General features: G+C 41.2%; 1 protein-coding gene across 2 annotated transcripts in view; it reads left to right on the top strand.

Moving 5' to 3' along the window:
- The window catches only part of LIN9 (lin-9 DREAM MuvB core complex component), a 96,735-nt gene that overhangs the window by 54,382 nt on the left and 21,482 nt on the right, over positions 1–20,871 (top strand). For both annotated transcript variants that reach the window (XM_023203628.1, XM_023203627.1), the window contains one exon: positions 10,255–10,335. In XM_023203628.1, coding sequence (XP_023059396.1) covers positions 10,255–10,335 — 81 coding nt within the window. The remainder of the gene's footprint in view (positions 1–10,254; positions 10,336–20,871) is intronic.

The raw sequence follows: 20,871 nt of genomic DNA, 5'->3' as shown, positions 1-20,871 counted from the left end.
GGCCAGGTGTGGGATATAATCTCCTGGTGTGCCCGTTTGCTTAAAGCCCAGTATTGGGGTGGGAGTTACCCGATTTTCCAGGTGTTGTGTATCTCAGTTCCCCTGGCTAGGAAAAGGGATTCCCTTCCCCCTTGCACTTCCCAGGTGAGGCGATGCCTCGCCCTGCTTCAGCTCTGGCTGATCTGGCTGCAGCAGCTGACCAGCACCGATTGTCCGGCACTCCCTAGTGAGATAAACCCAGTACCTCCGTTGAAAATGCAGAAATCACCTGTCTTCTGTGTCACTCGCGCTGGGAGCTGGAGACTGGAGCTGTTCCTATTCGGCCATCTTGCTCCGCCCCCTATAGTATGTTTCAAAGTTGAATAGCATCAGTCATTCAACTTTGTTCTTCTGCTTCTACTTCAATATTCAATATAGTAGGTGTTTTGCCTTTCAATATAGACTTTAGAATCATTTTGTCAATATCCATAAAACAACTTGCTGGGATTTTGACTTGTATCGCATTGAATTTATAGATCAAGTTAAGAAGAACTGGTATCTTGACAGTGTTGTGTCTTCTTATCCATGAACATGAAATATCTCTTATTTATTTAGTTCTTTGATTTCTTTCATCAGAATTTTGCTCATATAGATCTTGTACATATTTGTTAGATTTATACTTAAGTATTTCATTTTGGGAGTGTTAAGGTAAATGATACTGTGCTATGTTTTTAATTTCACATCATACTTGTTTGTTGTTGGTATATGACAAAGCAGTTGACTTTTGTATGTTAACTTTGTATCTTGCAACTTTGCTGTAGTCACTTATTAGTTCCAGGGATCTTTTTTTTTTTTTTGTCAGTTCTTTCAGATTGTCTACATAGACAGTGGTGTCACCCGCCTAAAACAGACAGTTTTTTTTTTTTTTCCTTCCCAATTCTACCTTTTATTCCTCTTTCTTGTCTTATTACATTAGCTAGGACTTCCAGTGTGATGTTGAAAAGAGTGATAAGAGAGGACATCGTTGCCTTATTCCTGATCTTAGTGGGAAAACTTCTAGTTTCTCACCATTAAATATGATATTTGACATGGGGTTTTTTTGTAGATTTTCTTTTGTTTGTCAGGTTGGGAAAGTTGTCTATTCCTAGTTTACTGAGAGTTTTTATCATGAATGAGTGTTGAATTTTGTCAAATACTTTGCCTCTATCAATCTGATCATATGATTTTTCTTCTTTAGCCTACTGATGTGATAGATTATATTAATTAATTTTCTTTTTTTTTTTTTTAGATGGAGTCTTGCTCTGTTGCCCAGGCTGGAATGCAGTGGCACGATTTCGGCTCACTGCAACCTCCACCTCCCGGGTTCAGGCATTCTCCTGCCTCAGCCTCCTGGGTAGCTGGGACTACAGGCACATGCCACCACGCCTGGGTAACTTTTGTATTTTTAGTAGAGACAGGGTTTCACCGTGTTGGCCAGGCTGGTCTTGAACTCCTGACCTCAAATCATCTACCCACCTCAGCCTCCCAAAGTGCTGGGATTACAGGCGTGAGCCACCACGCCCGACTTATATTAATTAATTTTCAAATGTTGAATCAGCCTTGCATACTTCAGATAAATCTCACTTGGAGCTGGGTGCGGTGGCTCACGCTTGTAGTCCCAGCACTTTCGGAGGCCGAGGCAGGTGGATCACGAGGTCAGGAGATCGAGACCATCCTGGCTAACATGGTGAAATCCCGTCTCTACTAAAAATACAAAAAAATTAGCTGGGTGTGGTGGTGGGCACCTGTGGTCCCAGTTACTTGGGAGGCTGAGACAGGAGACTGGCATGAACCCAGGAGGCAGAGCTTGCAGTGAGCCAAGTTCGCACCACTGCACTCCAGCCTGGGCGACAGAACGAGACTCTGTCTGAAAAAAAAAAAAAGTCTCACTTGGCCATGATGTTAAATCCTTGTATACATCATTGGATTCAATTTGCTAATATTTTATTGAGGATTTTTGCTTCTGTGTTTATGAGAGATACTGATCTATAGTTTTTTTCTTTTCATGTTTAGACAGGGGATCTGTGTTGCCCAGGCTGGGCTAAGACTCCTGGGTTCAAGTGATCCTCCCACTTCAGTCTCCCAGTAGCTAGGACTATGAATACATTCCATTATGCATGGCTCGTTGTTGTCTTTCACAGTGTCTTTGTCAGATTTTGGTATTAAGGTAATGTTAACCTTCGAGAATGAGTTAGGAAGTATTTTCTCTGCTTCTATCCTCTAAAACATTACAGAGGTTGGGTATAATTTCTTCCTCAAATGTTTAGTAGAATTCCTCAGTGAACCCATCTGGGCCTGGTGCTTTCTATTTTGGAAGGTTATTAATTATTGACTCAATTTATTTAATAGATATAAACCTATTTAGAGCCTTCCACTTTTTTCTTGTGTGAGTTTTAGAAATTTCAAGGAGTTTGTTCATTTTTTTTTTTTTAGGTTATAAAATTTGTGGGCATATAGTTGTTTATAGTATTCTTTTATTATCTTTTTAAAGTGCATAGGATCTGTAATGAGGCCCCTTTTTCATTTCTGAAATTAATAATTTGTGGCCTCTCTCTTTTTTCTTAGCCTAGCTAGAGGCTTATCAATATCATTGATCTTTTTAAAGAACCAACTTTTGGTTTTGTTGATTTTTTTTCTATTAATTTCCTGGTTTTAATTTTATTGATTTCTGCTCTAATTTATATTATTCTGCTTACTTTGTATTTAGCTTGCTTTTTGTTTTTTTCCTAAGGTGGAAGCTTAAATTACTGATTTTAGGTCTTCTTTACTAATAAATGCATTCGATACTACAAATTTCCCACTAAGCGCTGCTTTGACTGTATCACACAAATTTTGACAATTTGTCTCTTTATTTTTATCTAGTTCAGAATATTTTTCCACTTCTTCTTTTAGATTGCTTTTTTGACTCATGTATTATTTAGACATATCTTCAGATTTTACAGCTTTCTTTGTGATTGATTTCTGGTAGAAGTTCATTGTGGTGTAAGAGCATACATTTTATGATTTCTATCCTTTTAATTTTGTTAAGCTATGTTTTGTGACCCAGAATGAGATCTTTATGAATTTTCTGTACAACCCTGAGTAGAAAGTATATTCTGCAGTTGTTGGATGAAGTAGTCTATAGATACCAATTATATCCAGTTAATTGATGATATTGTTGAGTTTATGTCCTTGCTGATTTTCTGTCCGTTGGATCTGTTCATTTCTGATAGAGGGGTATCCAAATCTTGAACTGTAATGGTGGATTGATCTATTTGTCAATAGTTAATGTATTTTGCCTCATGTTTGATGTTCTGTTATTAGGCACATAAATATTAAGTATTGTTGGCTGGGTGCAGTGGCTCACGCCTGTCATCCCAGCCCTTTGGGAAGCTTAGGTGGGCAGATCACTTGAGGTCAGGAGTTCGAGACCAGCCTGGCCAACATGGTGAAACCCCGTCTCTACTAAAAACACAAAATTAACCAGGTGTGGTGGCAGATACCTGTAATCCCAGCTACTCGGGAGACTGAGACAGAATTGCTTGAACCTGGGAGGCGGAGGTTGCAGTGAGCTGACATTGCACCACTGCACTCCGTCCTGGGTGACAGAGCAAGAATCTGTCTCAAAAAAAAAAAAAAAGAATAGAAAAAATATTATGTCTTCTTGGAACATTGATCCCTTTTTCATTATGTAATGCCCCTTTTTATTCCTGACACCTTTTCTTGCTCTGGAGTCTACTTTGTCTGAAATTAATATAACTGCTCCTCCTTTCTTTTGATTAGTGTTAGCATGGCATATTGTTTATCCATTTACTTTTTTTTTTTTTTTTTTTTTGAGACGAAGTCTTGCTCTGTTGCCCAGGCAACCTCTGCCTCCTAGGTTCAAGCGAGTCTCATGCCTCAACCTCCCGAGTAGCTAGGATTACATGTCCACCACACCTGGCTAATATATGCATTTTTAGTAGAGACAGGTTTTTTCACCATCTTGGCCAGGCTGGTCCAGAACTCCTGACCACGAGAAATGTGCCTCCCAAAGTGCTGGGATTACAGGTGTCAGCCACTGAGCCTAGCCCTGTTTTTTTGTGTGTGTTTGTTTGTTTTTTGTTTTTGAGAACAGGGTCTCCCTCTGTAGCCTAGGCTGGAGTGCAGTGGCTCACTACAGCCTCAACCTCCTGGGCTTAAGAAATCCTCCCACCTCAGCCTCCCAAGTAGCTGGGACTGCAGGCGTAAGCTACCACACCTGCTAATTTTTGTATTTTTTGTATAGGCATGGGGTATCAGTGTGCCTAGACTGGTCTTGAACTCCTTGGCTCAAGCAATGGGACCCACCTCGGCCTCCCAAAGTACTGGAATTACAGGGGTGAGCCACCACACCTGGCCTTCATCCATTTACTTTTAATCTATCTGTGTCTTTATGTTTAAAGTAGATTTCAAAGTGATTATTGATATAATTGGATTATTGTACAGTAATATCTATCATATTTATTACTATTTTCTATTTGTTGCTCATATTCTTTATTTCTATTTTTATATTCCACTTTTTTTTGCCTTTTATGGTTTAATTTATGTAATTCCATTTTTCTCTGCTTTTTTAGCATATAAGTTATACTTTTTTCTTTTAACTTTCTTTAATGGTTGCTCTAGAGTTTACATTATATACTTTTACAACTAATCCACATCCACTTTCACATAACACTGTACAGCTTCATGGGTAGTACTAGTACCTGATAATAACAAAATAATCCTAATTTATCCCTCCTTTCCTTTGTATCATTGCTGTCATTATTTTATTTATACCTAAGCATGCATAAGCATATATACACATAATCATATATAATCAAATATGCTGTTGCTGTTATTATTTTGAACAAACTGTTACCTGTTGGAACAATTAGGAATAAAGAAAATAAAAGTTTCTATCTTACCTTCAATGTATTCTTTCTTTGATACACTTCCTTTATTTATATCTGAGTTTCTGACATGTATCATTTTCTTTTTCTCTAAAGAACATCATTTAACATTTCTGGCCGGGCGTGGTGGTTCACGCCTGTTGTCCTAGCACTTTGGGAGGCTGAGGTGGGTAGATCACTTGAGGTCAGGAGTTCGAGACCAGCCTGGCCAACATGGTGAAACCCCATCTCTGCTAAAAATACAAAAATTAGCCAGGCATGGTGGCGCTTATAGTCCCAGCTGCTTGGGAGTTTGAGGCATGAGAATCGCTTGGACCTGGGAGGTGGAGGTTGCAGGGAGCCAAGATCACTCCATTGCACTCCAGCCTGAGCAACAGAGCAAGATTCCATCTCAAAAAAAAAAAGAAAAGAAAAAAAAAACATTTCTTACAAGGCAGTCCTACTAGTGACAGATTTTCTCAAGTTTCTTTCTCTGAGAAAGTCTATTTTTCTTTCACTTAAAAAATTTTTGTTTTATTGGCCGGGCATGGTGGCTAACGCCTGTAATCCCAGCACTTTGGGAGGCTGAGGCGGGTGAATCATGAGGTCAGGAGATCGAGACCATCCTGGCTAACATGGTGAAGCCCCATCTCTACTAAAAATACAAAAAATAAGCCAGGCGTGGTGGCGGGCGCCTGTAGTCCCAGCTACTCGGGAGGCTGAGGCGGGAGAATGTCGTGAACCTGGGAGGCAGGGCTTGCAGTGAGCCAAGATCGTGCCACTGCACTCCAACCTGGGCAACAGTGCAAGTCTCCATCTCAAAAAAATTTAAAAAGTTATTTTATTTTATTTATTATTGTAGAGATGAGGTCTAGCTGTGTTTCTCAGGCTGCTCCAGGACTCCTGGGCTTAAGCAGTCCTCCCTCTTGGCCTTCCAAAGTGCTGAGATTATAGGCGTGAGCTATGATGCCCAGTCCTGTTTTATTTTTGAATGATAATTTCATAGGGTGTAGGGGTTTAGATTGCCAGATTTTTTTTCTCAACACAAGACATTTCACTCCAGTCTCCTCTTGCTTGCCTGGTTTCTAAGAAGTCAGATGAAATTCTTATCTTTGCTCCTCTATCGGCAAAGTGTCTTCTTTCAGGATTTTTTTCCCTTTTTTTTAGTATGTAGAGATGGGGTTTTGCCATGTTGCCTAGGCTGGTCTCGAACTGCTGGGCTCAAGTAATCTGCCCACCTCAGCCTCCCAGAGTGCTGGGATTACAGGTGTGAGCCACCATAGCTGAACCAGAATTTTTCTTTGTCTTGGATTGTCTGTGGTTTGAATATGATAGGTGTAAATCTAGAGGTTTTTGTGGCATTTTCTCTGCTTGTTATTCTCTGAGATTCTTAGATCTTTGGTTTGGTATTTGACATTAAATTGGGGAAACTCTCATTCATTATATTTCAGATAGTTCTTCCTTTTTTTCTCTCTTTCCTCTCCTTCTTGTATTTCCATTAATGCATAAGTTACACCTTTTGTAGCTGTCCCACAATCCTTGGACATTCTGTGCTGACTTTTTCAGTCTTTGTTCTCTTTGTTTTTTAGTTTTGGAAGTTCCTATTAAAATATCCTCTTCTGAGATAACTGTTGTGGAAGGAAAAAAAAAGAAAAATAAATAATATATCCTCAAGCTCAAGAAATTTTCATCTCTCTGCTTGCATTGCCCATCTGTTCTTGCATGCTATTTTATCCATTAGAGGCCTTAGCTTATTACTCATAGTTCTTTAAAATTTCAACATCCCTGCCATATCTAAGGCTGGTTTTTATGCTTGCTTTGTCTCTTCAAACTGTGTTTTTTGCCTCTTGGCGTACCTTGTAATTTTTTCTTAATTGCCAAACAAGATGTACTGTGTAAAAGGAACTGTCAGCCTGAGCCTCTAGACTGTGAACTTCACAAATGCGCCTCATTTTTCCTCCTCTTAGGTGGTACAGGGTGGCTAGAGTGGGCTGGGATTGAGTTTTTCTCTTGCCCCAGGTCGGTTAGCCTCTGATAAAACCCTAGCATGTTAACTTCTGGTTAAGTACTTTTTCCTGAGGTCAGGCCTTGCTAAGAAGAACAGAATGCTCCATTTTAATTCAAAATTGTTAGTTTTCTCTTCCCCTTGCAAGAAACAAGAGGGTGTATTTCTGCAGTATTCACTAAGAACCAGATTAAGCCCCTGGAAGTAAAACTCACAAAAGTATGCTTTTCAAAAAACCCTCATAACTGGGTCCCGTTGAGCAAATGCTTAATGGTCAGACTTGCCTGCACCTACCACATAAATTACAGTTCCGTTTTTCCTACCCCAGCACTGGTTCCTAGAGGTTTTTGCTCACATGTTTCTGCTCCAGTAAATGGTGATTCTACATATTTGCCTTTCATTCTTTCTAATTTTGTGGACAGTTTGCCTTGGCCCTCAATTCTCTTAGAGATCTAAGAAGTGTCGTTGATTTTTTAAGTATGTTCAGTTTTTTACCTGGTGTTAGGATGGAGTAGCACCTTCCAAGCTTCTTATATCCCAGACTGTAAACTGAAAGTCTAAGTATTTGATTTTAGTACTTAATTTAAAATTTATAATCTATATGTAAAGCCTAGTTAAAACACTACTTCCACTATTATTTTAAGATATTTAAGAGGTAAAAATAAAAGTTATTTTATGTCCTTACCTTTTATAGTATGTGAGGTTTTATAATACTCAGTTTTGCTCTTAAGTGTTGAAGTTGATATTTTGATTTTTTGCTGTTCCAAATATATTTTTTCTTATGACAAAATACACGTTAAAAATGTTTTGCTGCACAGTGGCTCACACCTGCAATCCCAGCACTTTGGGCGGCCAAGCTGGGAGGATTGGGAGTCTAGGAGTTCAGGACAAGCCTGGGCAACATAGGCAAGGATTGAGTCTAGGAGTTGACGACAAGCCTGGGCAACATAGTGAGACCCCCATCTCTACAAAAAATACAAAAATTAGCCAGGTGTGGTGGCACGCCCCTGTAGTCCCAGCTACTCGGGCGTCTGAGGTGGGAAGATCCCTTGAGCCCAGGAGGTTGAGGCTGCAGTGAGCCATGATCACGCTACTGCACTCAACCTGGATAGCTATAAGCTACCACGCCCAACCTTATTCTTTCTTTCTTTCTTTTTTTTTTTCTTCTTTGAGACAGAGTCTTGCTCTGTTGCCCAGGCTAGAACGCAGCAGTCATGTGATCTCGGCTTCACCTCCCAGGGTCAAGCAACCTTCATGCCTCAGGCTCCCGAGTAGCTGGGACTACAGGCTCGAGCCACCATGCCTGGCTAATTTTTGTATTTTTAGTAGAGATGAGGTTTTACCATGTTGGCCAGGCTGGTCTTGAGCTCCTGACCTCAGGTGATCCATCAGCCTCAGCCTCCCAAAGTGCTGGGATTACATACAGGCATAAGCCACCATGCCTGGCCAAAAAAGGGTTATCTTTTAGAAATAAATAATAAGGGCCGGGCGTGGTGGCTCATGCCTGTAATCCCAGCACTTTGGGAGGCCAAGGCAGGTGGATCACCTGAGGTCAGGAGTTTGAGACCAATCTGGCCAACATGGTGAAACCCCATTACAGGCGGATTTCCTTTTTAAGAAACATAACTACAATATCTATTACATCTATAAAAACTTAAATGTCAATATCAAATATCCAGTTGGTATTCAGATTTTTCAGTTGTTTTTTAAATGTTGAGTGCCTTTTTTCTCCATTCAGCTTATTGAAGAAACTGGATCCATACAGTCTCCCACAGTCTCGATTTTTCTGACTAAATCCTTGTGGGATTATTTAACGTGTTCTTTGTATTTTATGTAAATTGAAAATTATATCTAGAGGTTTGATTGGATTTATGTTTTTTGATTGGCTGTTTGTTTTCATGTGACTTCTTTTACAGGTGGTTTTGTGTTCTTTTGATAGGAGGCATTTATTTATTTATTTATTTTATTAATTAATTAATTAATTAATTAATTATGAGATGGGGTCTTGCTCTGTTGCCCAGGCTGGAGTCCAGTGGCATGATTTCGGCTCACTGCATCCTCCACCTCCCAGGCACAAGAAGTTCTCCCACCTCAGCCTCCTGAGTAACTAGGACTACAGATGCAAGCCACTAAACCCGGCTAATTTTGTTTATTTTTTGTGGAGATAAGATCTCAAACTCCTGGACTCACGATCCCAGCTACTTGGGAAGCTGAGGCTGGTCACAAACTCTTGGGCTCAAGTGGTCTTGCCGCCTTGGCCTCCCAATGCACTGGGATTACAGGTGTGAGCCACTGTATCTCTGACCTATTTATTTTTTGATGTTAGCTGCCATTGATTATCAATGCTTAGATCTATTCATTCAATACGATTTCAAAATGGCTTTCACTCTGTCATTTCTTCTTCCTAAGTATCATTGTAAACTCATGGATTTGAACATTTGGCTTTAGTTCATTATAGTTATTATTCTTACTGGTCTACAAATTTCCCTATTTTGGACCAGTGAAAACTTGTTCAAATTGACTCCTTAGTCCTTTTGACACATCCTAATTACAATGGATTTTTAAAATAATATTTGCTTGTCAGTTTAATCAGATGTATAAAATACAGTGCTATGGGGCTGAGTGTGGTGACTCATGTCTGTAATCCCAGCACTTTGGGCAGCCAAAGTGGGCAGATCACTGGAGGTCAGGAGTTCGAGACCAGCCTGGCCAACATGGTGAAACCCCGTCTCTACTAAAAATACAAAAATGGCCGGGTGCCCTGGTTCACACCTGTAATCCCAGCACTTTGAGAGGCCAAGGTGAGTGGATCATCTGAGGTCAGGAGTTCAAGACCAGCCTGGCCAACATGGCAAAACCTTGTCTCTACTAAAAATGCAAAAATTCGTCGGGCATGTTGGTGGGTGTCTGTAATCCCAGCTACTCGGGAGGCTGAGGCAGGAGAATTGCTTGAGCCTGGGAGGCGGAGGTTGCAGTGAGCCGAGATCACGCCATTGCACTCCAGCCTGGGCAATAGAGCAAGACTCCATCTCAAAAAAAAAAAAAAAAATAGAAAAATTAGCCAGGTGTGGTTGTGTGTGCCTGTAATCCCTGCTACTCGGGAGGCTGAGGCGAGAATTGCTTGAACTGGGAGGCAGAGGTTGCAGTGAGCCAAGACTGTGCCACTGCACTCCAGCCTGGGTGACAGAGTGAGACTCTATCTCAGAAAAAAAAAACAAGCTATGCTATATATATATGTAGGTATGTAGGTGTTGAAACACTAAAATCTATTGCTAAAATATCTTACTAAAAAAATTGGAAATTTAATGTCTAACCAATATACCTAAATGCCTCTGTTTCTTCTAAAATATTCTTTTTTTGCAGACCCGATTATCAAAAATTCTCATGATTAAAAAGGAACATATCAAGAAATTAAGGGAAATGAACACAGACGCAGAAAAATTGGTAAGAATTTGTTTCTCTTTTTTTTCCTTCATTTGCTTGTCTAATTTTAAAATGGTGAGACCATCTATATCTGTTGATTTAAAAATATCTATGGGAGAAAATCTTCAGATAAATATTATTTTTAAATCCTCATTTGCATGAGGTTGTCCACACCTGTAGTCCACCTTCTTGGGAGGCTGAAGCGAAAGGATTGCTTGAGTCTAGAGTCAGAGACTGCAGTGAGCTATGATTCTACCACTATACTCTAGCCTGGGTGATAACAAGACCCTATCTCAGTAAATGAATGAATACAGGAATAAATATATACATACATACATAAAAAAGTAAATCTTCATTGCTATCACTATCTCTTGTTATACTGAACATATGCTAAGTAAACTGGCAATGCATTGCCCCAGACCTCATTATGCCATTGACTGTACAGTTGAATAGGATTAATGGGTATATTAGGTTCTTTGAACAGTTTACCTGAGTCTGGAATTGCTCAGACAGATACCTGTGACCAAGGAAGTTGTAATGACAGGTTATAAAAAATGTTTCAGAATAAGTAAGTCAGGAAATATCTGTATTGTCATCTTTAGGTTATCTTGACAACATTTATATCCTAATAATCTAATGAGTTCAAAAAATGAGAGCCAATTTTATTTATAAGATAATTACCAGAAGTCTTTTTTTTTTCTCTGAGACGGAGTTTTGCTCTTGTCTCCCAGGCTGGAGTGCAGTGGCACAATCTCGGCTCACTGCAACCTCCACCACCTGGGTTCAAGTGATTCTCCTGCCTCAGCCTCCCAAGTAGATAGGATTACAGGCACACACCATCACGACCAGCTAATTTTTATATTTTTAGTAGAGATGGGGTTTGGCCATGTTGGCCAGGATGGTCTCGAACTCCTGACCTCAGGTGGTCCACCCACTTCAGCCTCCCAAGTGCTGGGATTACAGGTGTGAGCCACAGCGTCCAGCCAGCCACAGCACCCGGCCCAGAGTTTTTTTAAAAAGCTGTTTATGTAGACACTATTCACTAGGAAAGTCTTTGAATTGTAATGAAATTCACATCTTGCTTAAGGGTATGTAAGATGGCAAATAGGTTTTATCTCATGTACCATCTCCAGTTTATTGAAAATGACTGTATAGAAGTCTGAAAGGGAGGGCTCAGTGACTGTGCTCAGGGGGCAAAGTGCTGTGACTAATTATCAGTGTCTGTTATAAGTGCAAGAATGGGAGTAGTAGCACTGGGAATCTCTGGAATGAAATGTTGTAAGGGTATAGGTGTGGATACAGTTAGGTATCTACAGCTGCAAAAGTAGATACCTAAGTGAATAAGGAACAGTCCTCTTTTAGGATTATAGAATTTTTTTTATCTGAAAATTACTGAATTTTTAAGACCACAAATGTCAGGTGATTTCAGTGTAAGATCATACTGCTCTCTTTAGCAGTACAGATATTAAAACTTGGGCTTATTTCCCAGTTTAACTCGTTTAAGCATAATATGAAATTAGTATTGTCAGATACACAAGCCATCAGAACTGAAAAAGATTAGCTATATAGCATATTGCCATTACATATCTTAAACATAGAAATGTGTGTGCATGCTTCTTTACTACTGGACTCTAATTCTTATCTTGGTTTCCATCAGTTCTACTTCTGCCCTTTATATTCTATGCCTTTTCAGTGCTCCTCCACCCCACTTCTATTTTTCTCTGGTCACTTTATCATCTTTTCTTTTTTTTTTTTTTTGAGACGGAGTCTAGCTCTGTCACCCAGGCTGGAGTGCAGTGGCCGGATCTCAGCTCACTGCAAGCTCCGCCTCCCGGATTTACGCCATTCTCCTGCCTCAGCCTCCTGAGTAGCTGGGGCTACAGGCGCCCGCCACCTCGCCCGGCTAGTTATTTTGTATTTTTTTTTTTATTAGAGACGGGGTTTCACCGTGTTAGCCAGGATGGTCTCGATCTCCTGACGTTGTGATCCTCCCGTCTCGGCCTCCCAAAGTGCTGGGATTACAGGCTCTTTTCTATCTTTATATATAAATGAAGTATTTCCCTTTAATATCACTAGTTAGGACTGTTTTCTTCTGAGTTCCATGCTTTAAAGCACTGGCTTGCCTTTGCCCAGTTAATCTTATCTACTTTCAAAGAGAGACCTATTTCGGGTTGTTTTGCAAACCAAGAAGATGCAACCTTCAGTGTAAAATGAATTTGTATTCACGGAGACCGTTTTGATGTTGGCTTGACTTCTTAGCATATGAGAACTCTGTAGAAGTAATCTAGTTGGCTTGATATGTTTTATTATTTGTTTTATTTATGTAAAAATAGTTTCCATATAAAAATTCAAATATTATGAAATGATTTAATCAGTCAAACTGTAGTTCTTTATACTGCCTTCTCCATAAATAGTATTAAGTTAGCATATGTTATAAATATGTTTGTTTATATGTTTACTATATGGATTTCTTTTTCTTTGCATATACTAAAAATTATTTTCATGCAGAATGGAATTAAATTATGATATATTGTCTTATCTCTTAAAATGACTGTATTGTACCATAATTTTTTTTTTTTTGAGACGGAGTCTCACTCTATCGCCGGGGCTGGAGTGCAGTGGCCGGATCTCAGCTCACTGCAAGCTCCGCCTCCCGGGTTCCCGCCGTTCTCCTGCCTCAGCCTCCTGAGTAGCTGGGACTACAGGCGCCCGCCACCTCACCCGGCTAGATTTTTGTATTTTTTTAGTAGAGATGGGGTTTCACCGTGTTAGCCAGGATGGTCTCGATCTCCTGACCTCGTGATCCGCCCATCTCGGCCTCCCAAAGTGCTGGGATTACAGGTTTGAGCCACCGCGCCCGGCTGTACCATAATTTAAACAACTTCCTATTAACAGATATTTGAGTTATTTCCATTACTTTATTAATATAGTGTGAATATTTTTTTGCATTTGTTTGTGTCTATCTGTAGGATAAATTTTAGAAAGTAAAATGAAAGATTTAATGAAACTTAGTTTAAGAGGTAGGCTGAACATATTTTTTTCATATCCTTTATAATTGCACATAGAATATGAAGTACAAAAAGAAGTAAACAGAAAAAAAATGAAGCAGTCTGCTTAACAATGTCTATGAGATTTCAAAATTTTTTCTAGCATGTTTTTAGATGAAACAGAAACCATGGCTACAAGAGGCCCTAGATCCAGAGTTGGCAAATATGATGAAGTGCAGAAGTGAGATTAGTATTTTAAAAGGCAATTAATTCAAGGTCTTTCTCCTTGTTCCCCTTCTTCATCTCAGTGACAGAATTCAAACGTGGCATTTACTCAAGTTAAAAGGAGAGAAAGAAGCACTTCTCTAAAGAATTTGAATGTACTATTTGGGGAAAGTTAAGGTTTTTTTCTTTTGTTAGGGTAGACTAGGTAATTTGGATTAACCTTCCTGCTGTGAATAACTGTTTCCTCTGAAATAAAATATTAAAATAAGCTGCTTGAAGACACTGGAGCATTAACAAGGCATTGAGAAGGCCGGGCGCAGTGGCTCATACCTGCAATCCCAGCACTTTGGGAAGCCAAGGCAAGTGGATCACTTGAGGTCACGAGTTCAAGACAAGCCTGGCCAACATGACAAAACCCTGTCTCTACTGAAAATAAAAAAATTAGCTGGGTGTGATAGCGTGCATCTGTAATCCCAGCTACTTGGGAGGCTGAGGTAGGAGGGTCGCTTGAACCCAGGAAGCAGAGGTTGCACTGAGTCAAGACCGTGCCACTGGAATATAGCATTTTTATAGGCCTCAAATTATTTCTATAAATTTGTATATATAGTATCTAACACTCAATTTAAATTCAAGACACAATAGGAGACACAGTAACCCTAAGGAAAAAAGCAAATAAACTGTGGACAGTAGGCAGACTCCAGACAATGGAGTTTTTAGAAATATATTTTAAATGCTTAATTTGTTAAAAGAGATGAGACAAAATTGAGAATTTTAGAAGAGAGCTGGAAACAACAATAAAAAAGACCAAATGGAAACTATAAACTCTAGCAATCAGAATTAACTCAGTTGGTGGATACAACCACAGCACATTAGAAACAACTAAAGAGAGAGCTAATAATTTAAAATAGATCAGAGGAAAATACCCCGAATGAAACATGAAGATAAAAATGAGTGGAAAATATAGAAGAGAAGAGACGATAAATAGGGGATACAGTGAGGAAGATCTAATGTGTAATGAAATAGCAGAAGGAAAAAGAAAGAATGGAACAAAAGCAGTATTTTAAAAGATAATAACTAAAGGCATTCCAAAACCGTCAAAAAACAACAAACCGCAGATAGAGTCCTATCAACCCCAATGAGATAAATAAAAAGATAGTGACTTTTAGACACATTATCTTTTTTTTTTTTGGAGACAGAGCTTCACTCTGTCGCCCAGGCTGCAGTGCAGTGGTGCGCTCTTGGCTCACTGCAAGCTCCGCCTCCTGGGTTCACACCATTCTCCTGCCTCAGCCTCCCGAGTAGCTGGGACTGCAGGCACCTACCACCATGCCCAGCTAATTTTTTGTTTTTTTTTTTTTTAGTAGAAATGGGGTTTCACTGTGTTGGCCAGGATGGTCTCGATCTCCTGACCTCGTGATCCGCCTTCCTCAGCTCCCAAAGTGCTGGGATTACAGGTGTGAGCCACCACGCCCGGCCTAGACACATTAACTTAAAACTGCTGAAACTAAACACAAAGTGAAAAAATGTTAGAGTACCCAGGGCAGGATGGGAGTGAGAAGTATGTACAAACGAGCAACAAACAATTTGTCTGAGAGCTCCCATCTTCACAAAAACAATAGGAGACAGAAGATAATGGAATGACATCTTCACAGGGCTGAAACAAAATAACTGCCAACCTAAATTTCCATAACCAGTGAAAATGCCTTCAAGGATAAAGTTAATAGTTGTAGACAAATTTATGGACTTTCTTACCAGAATATCTACATTAAAGGAAATACTAAAGTTTTTGTTTAAGCAGAAGAAAAATCTTGAAGTTTGTAAAAGAAACATGAAGATTCAGGGAATGAAGAAACAAAAAGGGTAAATATGTGGATTAATCTAAGTGACACATTAAATAATTCTTGTGGCACTTAAAGTATAGAGAGAATTAAAATACACTATAATTGCCTGTTGGTCAGGGTAGGGGTGTATATACATATAGGCCTAGATAAATGAAAGATGGATGACATTTTAATTTCTAAGGAACCTATTAAAATAATAGTAAAAGATGAATATTTATCAAGCTAATTAGGGGGAAGTAGATGGGAAATGGAACAATAAAAATGTTTAATTGGGGCTGGGTATAATGGTTCATGCCATTGGATTGCTTGAGGCCAGGAGTTTGAGACTAGCCTGGCCAACATGGCCAAACCCCGTTTCTACTAAAAATACAAAAATTAGCCGGGCATGGTGGCACATGCCTGTAATCCCAGCTATGCAGGAGGCTGAGGCAGGAGAATCACTTTAACCCAGGAAGCAGAGGTTGCCACTGCACTCCATGCCAGTGTACTCCAGCCTGGGCAACAGAGCAAGACTCTGTCTCGAAAACAAAACAAAACAAAAAATGTTTTTTAGAAAAATTAGCCAGGCATGGTATAGTCCCAGCTACTCAGGAGACTGATGGGGGAGGATTGCTTGAGCCCGGAAATTTGAGGCTGTGGTGAGCTAGAATGGTATCACCGAACTCCATTCTGGGTGACAGAATGCGACCCTGTTTCTTGAAGAAAAAAAAAAAAAAGTATGTGACTGGCAGAACTAAGAAACTTTAACAGAACACTGTATTGGTGAGGATGTGGACAAGTAGGCATTCTTACACATAAATTAGTACGTTTTTTTAATGAAGGGTGTACAGGGTCTCAGAAAATGATACCCCAAAATGAAGGCCTCAGAAGCAGCTCTGTCTGACCTTTTTTTGCCCACCTATCTTTGATCTCTCATTTTCTTCTGAGGCTAACCACAGAAACCAGAATCCCTCTTCCCCAAAGCAGGTCATAGAAACCAGAACTCCTTTTCCCAGAAGCCAGCCTTATATAAAACCTGAGAATATTACTCCAGCTTGCCCGTCACCTTTGTGTGTAAAAATTGGTCATAAATTATTTGACCTACTTTGACTATAGGTCATAAGACCCCCATTCCAGACAGGATTCTGCCTCATACCCATAGGAAGGATTGCTGCAGAGAGAGGCCAAGAGAAATCTAGACAGGCCTTACTGGATTTCCCTACTTTGTTAGCATTAGATCAAACCCTGTTTGTCCAATCATATTTCTTTTTTGTTTTTTTCTTTTCTTTTCTTTTCTTTTTTTTTTTTTTTTGGAGACAGAGTCTTGCTCTGTTGCCTAGGCTGGAGTGCGGTGGTGCAACCTCAGCTCACTGCAGCCTCCACCTCTTGGGCTCAAGCAATTCTTGTGCCTTAGCCTCCTGTGTCCAATCATATTTCCATACCACTGTCCATATGCTTTGTGAACCTAAGCACAAAAATTGACAATGTATTTTGTATTTCTCATTCTGAAGACTCTGGCGTCACATAAAGTTATAACCAAATAAATGTGTATGCCTTTTTTCCTATTAGTCTCTCTTTTGTCAGTGATTTTCAGTGAGCCTTCAGAAGATGAAGGGGAAGTCCCTCTGGCCCCTACAGGTGCTTCAGCAATATCTATCAAGATTTAAAATGCTCAAGTCTTTTGATTTAGCAGTAGCACTCCTGGAAATTTCCACACATATGTTTGCCTTTGTCCAAAATGACTACATGTTCATTGCAGCATGTTTGCAAGATCTGAAGGTTAAAAACAATCTGGATGTGCATCAAGAAGGAGCTAATTTGGGAGATTAAGGTAGGAAGATTGCCTGGGGCTGGGAGTTCAAGACCAGCCTGGGCAACATAGTGAGACCCTGTCTCTACAAAAATGTTTAGGAAATTAGCCAAGCACAGTTGCGGATGCTTGTAGTCTCAGCTACTCAGGAGACCGAAGCAGGAGGATTGCTTGAGCCCAGGAGTTTGAGGTGCAGTGAGCTATGACCGTATCACTGCACTCCAGCTTGGGCAACAGAGCAATATCCTATCTCTAAAAATAATAATAATAATAATAGTTTTTTGGCTTGGCACAGTGGCTTATGCCTGCAATCTTGGCACTTTGGGAGGCTGAAGTGAGTGGATCACGAGGTCAGGCCAACATGGTGAAACCCCATCTCTACTAAAAATACAAAAATTAGCCAGGCGTGGTGGCATGCACCTGTAATCCCAGCTACTCAAAAGGCTGAGGCAGGAGAATTGCTTGAATCCGGGAGGCAGAGGTTGCAGTGAGCCGTGATCATGCCACTGCACTTCAGCTTGGGTGACAGAGCGAGACTCCGTCTCAAAAAAAAAACACAGTTTTTAAAATAAATTTAAAGCGGCCGGGCGCGGTGGCTCAAGCCTGTAATCCCAGCACTTTGGGAGGCCGAGACGGGCGGATCACGAGGTCAGGAGATCAAGACCATCCTGGCGAACACGGTGAAACCCTGTCTCTACTAAAAAAATACAAAAAACTAACCGGGCGAGGTGGTGGGTGCCTGTAGTCCCAGCTACTCGGGAGGCTGAGGCAGGAGAATGGCATAAACCCGGGAGGCGGAGCTTGCAGTGAGCCGAGGTCGCGCCACTGCACTCCAGCCTGGGCAACAGAGTGAGACTCTGTCTCAAAAAAAAATAAAATAAAATAAAATAAATTTAAAAAATAAAACATAATAAGGAACTGGTTACATGTATAATATATTTATACAGTGTAACACCCTGTAACAGGGAAGCTCACTTGAACAAACATGCATATCACTTGAAGATTTCAAGTGAGAAGATGAAAGTGCTGAGCATGTTTATGATATATTCCCATTTATTTGGAAAAGGAAGGGTGGATTCAGGAGGAAATATGTACCTTTTTTGTTGTGTGTAAATAGACTGTCTCTGGAAAGATGCTTAAGAAACTGGTAATACTGATTACTTCTAAAGAGAAGAGAATAAGTAAGTGGCATCAGGGGGAGACCTAACTTTTGAATTTTAAACCATGCAAGTGTATTTTCTGTTCCAAAAAAAATTAAAATTATCTTCAAGAGAAGATTAAGAAGAAAAGATTGAGCTGTCTCAGAACATACTATTGAAAGCCAGAGATGGAAAATCTGAGAGAAAAATTAAGAAACAGAGAGTACCAATTCCATTGTCCAACATTCAGCCAATAGGGTGCCCACAATTGGAGCAGAGAAAATAGAGGGGAGGGGAGTTATCAAAACAATGATAGAAGAAAATTTCCCAAAGCTGAAGAAGAAAGTGACCTAACTCACTGTTTACTCTTAATGTTGACTCAGTAGCTTTCCTTCATTAATCCTAGTTTTACTTTCTGAAACAGTTTTAATAAGTCTGCTTACATCTTCTATGTGGTAACTATTAAGATATTTGGAGAATATGACGGGAGGCTTCAAGATGACTGACTATAGGCATTCTTGTACTCAACTCCTCCACTAAGAAGCAAAATAGTAAGTAGATAATCATACTTCAAAAAGATCATCCAAAAGAGAATACTGGAATTCAACAGAAAAGTGACAGGAAATATTTAAAGCAAGGAAGAAGAAAGTGAGACAGCCTGCTAGGCTGGGATCAGATAAGAGCCAAGAGAGATGCCCCAGTGAAGGGAAAGGGTAAACAAGAGACCCTCAGAAGTCCTCATTCCCACTGTCACCTCCTGCAATCCTAGCCACAGGAGAGCCCTTGACTCTCATGGGTCCTGAAACTAACACACAGACCTTTCGGGATCTTGTGCAACAGCACTGCTCCAGAGAGGAAGCTTGCACTGCGTCTCACATGCTCCCTGAGACCTAAGCAGCTACAACAAGGTGCCATTTTAGAGCCCAGCCCCAACAGACTGTGCACTGTCCCAGAACCTAGTGGCACCAGAGCTGAGATGCAAGAGAAGAATGGCTGCTACCCCCAGGGTTTACGTGCATATGACCATGGGCTACTGCACCAGGGATTGAAGCACAAGTGAGTCACTGGCTACGGCAGCAGGGGCTGAGGTGCAAGCAGCATGCGTGTTCTGCACCCACTGGCCTAGGCTGCCCACCATTGAAGGCAATGCCTCCCTCCCCAGTGTGGCAGGGCAGCTCCCCACCCAAGCATTCCACTGGTGGCCTGGGGATTGCCCCACCTCTGCCTGCCACTGGTTACACCTGCCCTTACCATCAGGGAGCCTGAGAACAAGACTGCTCGGCCCAGCTTCAGTCCCCCTGCCCCTTGTGCCAGAGTACACAGTCCAACAGCCAGGCTATTGCCCAGCCCAGTATACCACCACTTGTACCTGAACACTCCTCCCGGGGCCTGAGTTTGGGCCTGCCCCGCAGCCACTACCACCACAGCTGGCACCTACCTGCACATGCCACCTGCACACCTGGAGACTGGCCCACCCAGCCCATCACAGCCACTGCCAACACTACTGGGTCCTTGGGGACCTAGAAGGTCATCTTGCCACTGTCATTGTCATTGTTCATGTGACACTGGCTGCCTCAGGGCCCAAAATTCTGCCCACCCACCCAGCCCACTGCTACCCTACCCTACCAGCATCTACGAAGCCACCTGGAACCACAAGAATTGGCGTGCCTGGACCTGTTAACATCAGTGCCAGCATACACCACCTTGGAATCCAAGGACAGGCATGCTTAGCCCACCACTGCCACCATTGGGGCCCAAAGGCTGACCTACGTGGCATCCCAGCCCTCTGCAAAACTTCACCAGAGCATCCACAAATAACTCTACCCTGAGCTACTGAGGAAGCCATAGATACCATTAATGCTGTTTACAGTCAAAGAAATAGACTACACTGCTGCATGCATCCAAAATCAAGCCAAAGTATCCCACCCAACCAATACCATAATACATATTCAGGAAAAAGTCCTCTCCTACAAAAGCAATTTCAGCCAGGTGCAGTGACTCATGCCTATAATCCCAACAGTTTGGGAGACCAAGGCAGGAGGATTGCCTGAGACCAAGAGTTTAATACCAGCCTCAGTAACACAGTGACACCCCATCTCTATAAAAATGATTTTTTTTTCTTTTGAGCCAGAGTTTCACACTTGTTGCCTAGGCTGGAGTGCAATGGTGCAATCTTGGCTCACCGCAATGTCCGCCTCCCGGGTTCAAGCGATTCTCCTGCCTCAGCCTCCCAAGTAGCTGGGGTTACAGGCATGCACCACCACGCCTGGCTAATTTTGTATTTTTTTAGTAGAGACAGGGTTTCTCCATGTTGGTGAGGCAGGTCTCGAACTCCCAACTTCAGGCGATTAGCCCGCCTCAGCCTTCCAAAGTGCTGGGATTACAGTTGTAAGCCACCGCACCTGGCCCATAAAAGTGATTTTTTAAAAATTAGCTGGCCGGGGCCGGGCGCGGTGGCTCAAGCCTGTAATCCCAGCACTTTGGGAGGCCGAGGCGGGCAGATCACGAGGTCAGGAGATCGAGACCATCCTGGCTAACACGGTGAAACCCCGTCTCTACTAAAAAAAAATACAAAA

This window comes from Piliocolobus tephrosceles, chromosome 1 (assembly GCF_002776525.5).
Source record: "Piliocolobus tephrosceles isolate RC106 chromosome 1, ASM277652v3, whole genome shotgun sequence".
Taxonomy (NCBI): domain Eukaryota; kingdom Metazoa; phylum Chordata; class Mammalia; order Primates; family Cercopithecidae; genus Piliocolobus; species Piliocolobus tephrosceles.
Note: the sequence above shows the minus strand (reverse complement) of the source record. Positions and strands in the feature narration are given on the sequence as shown.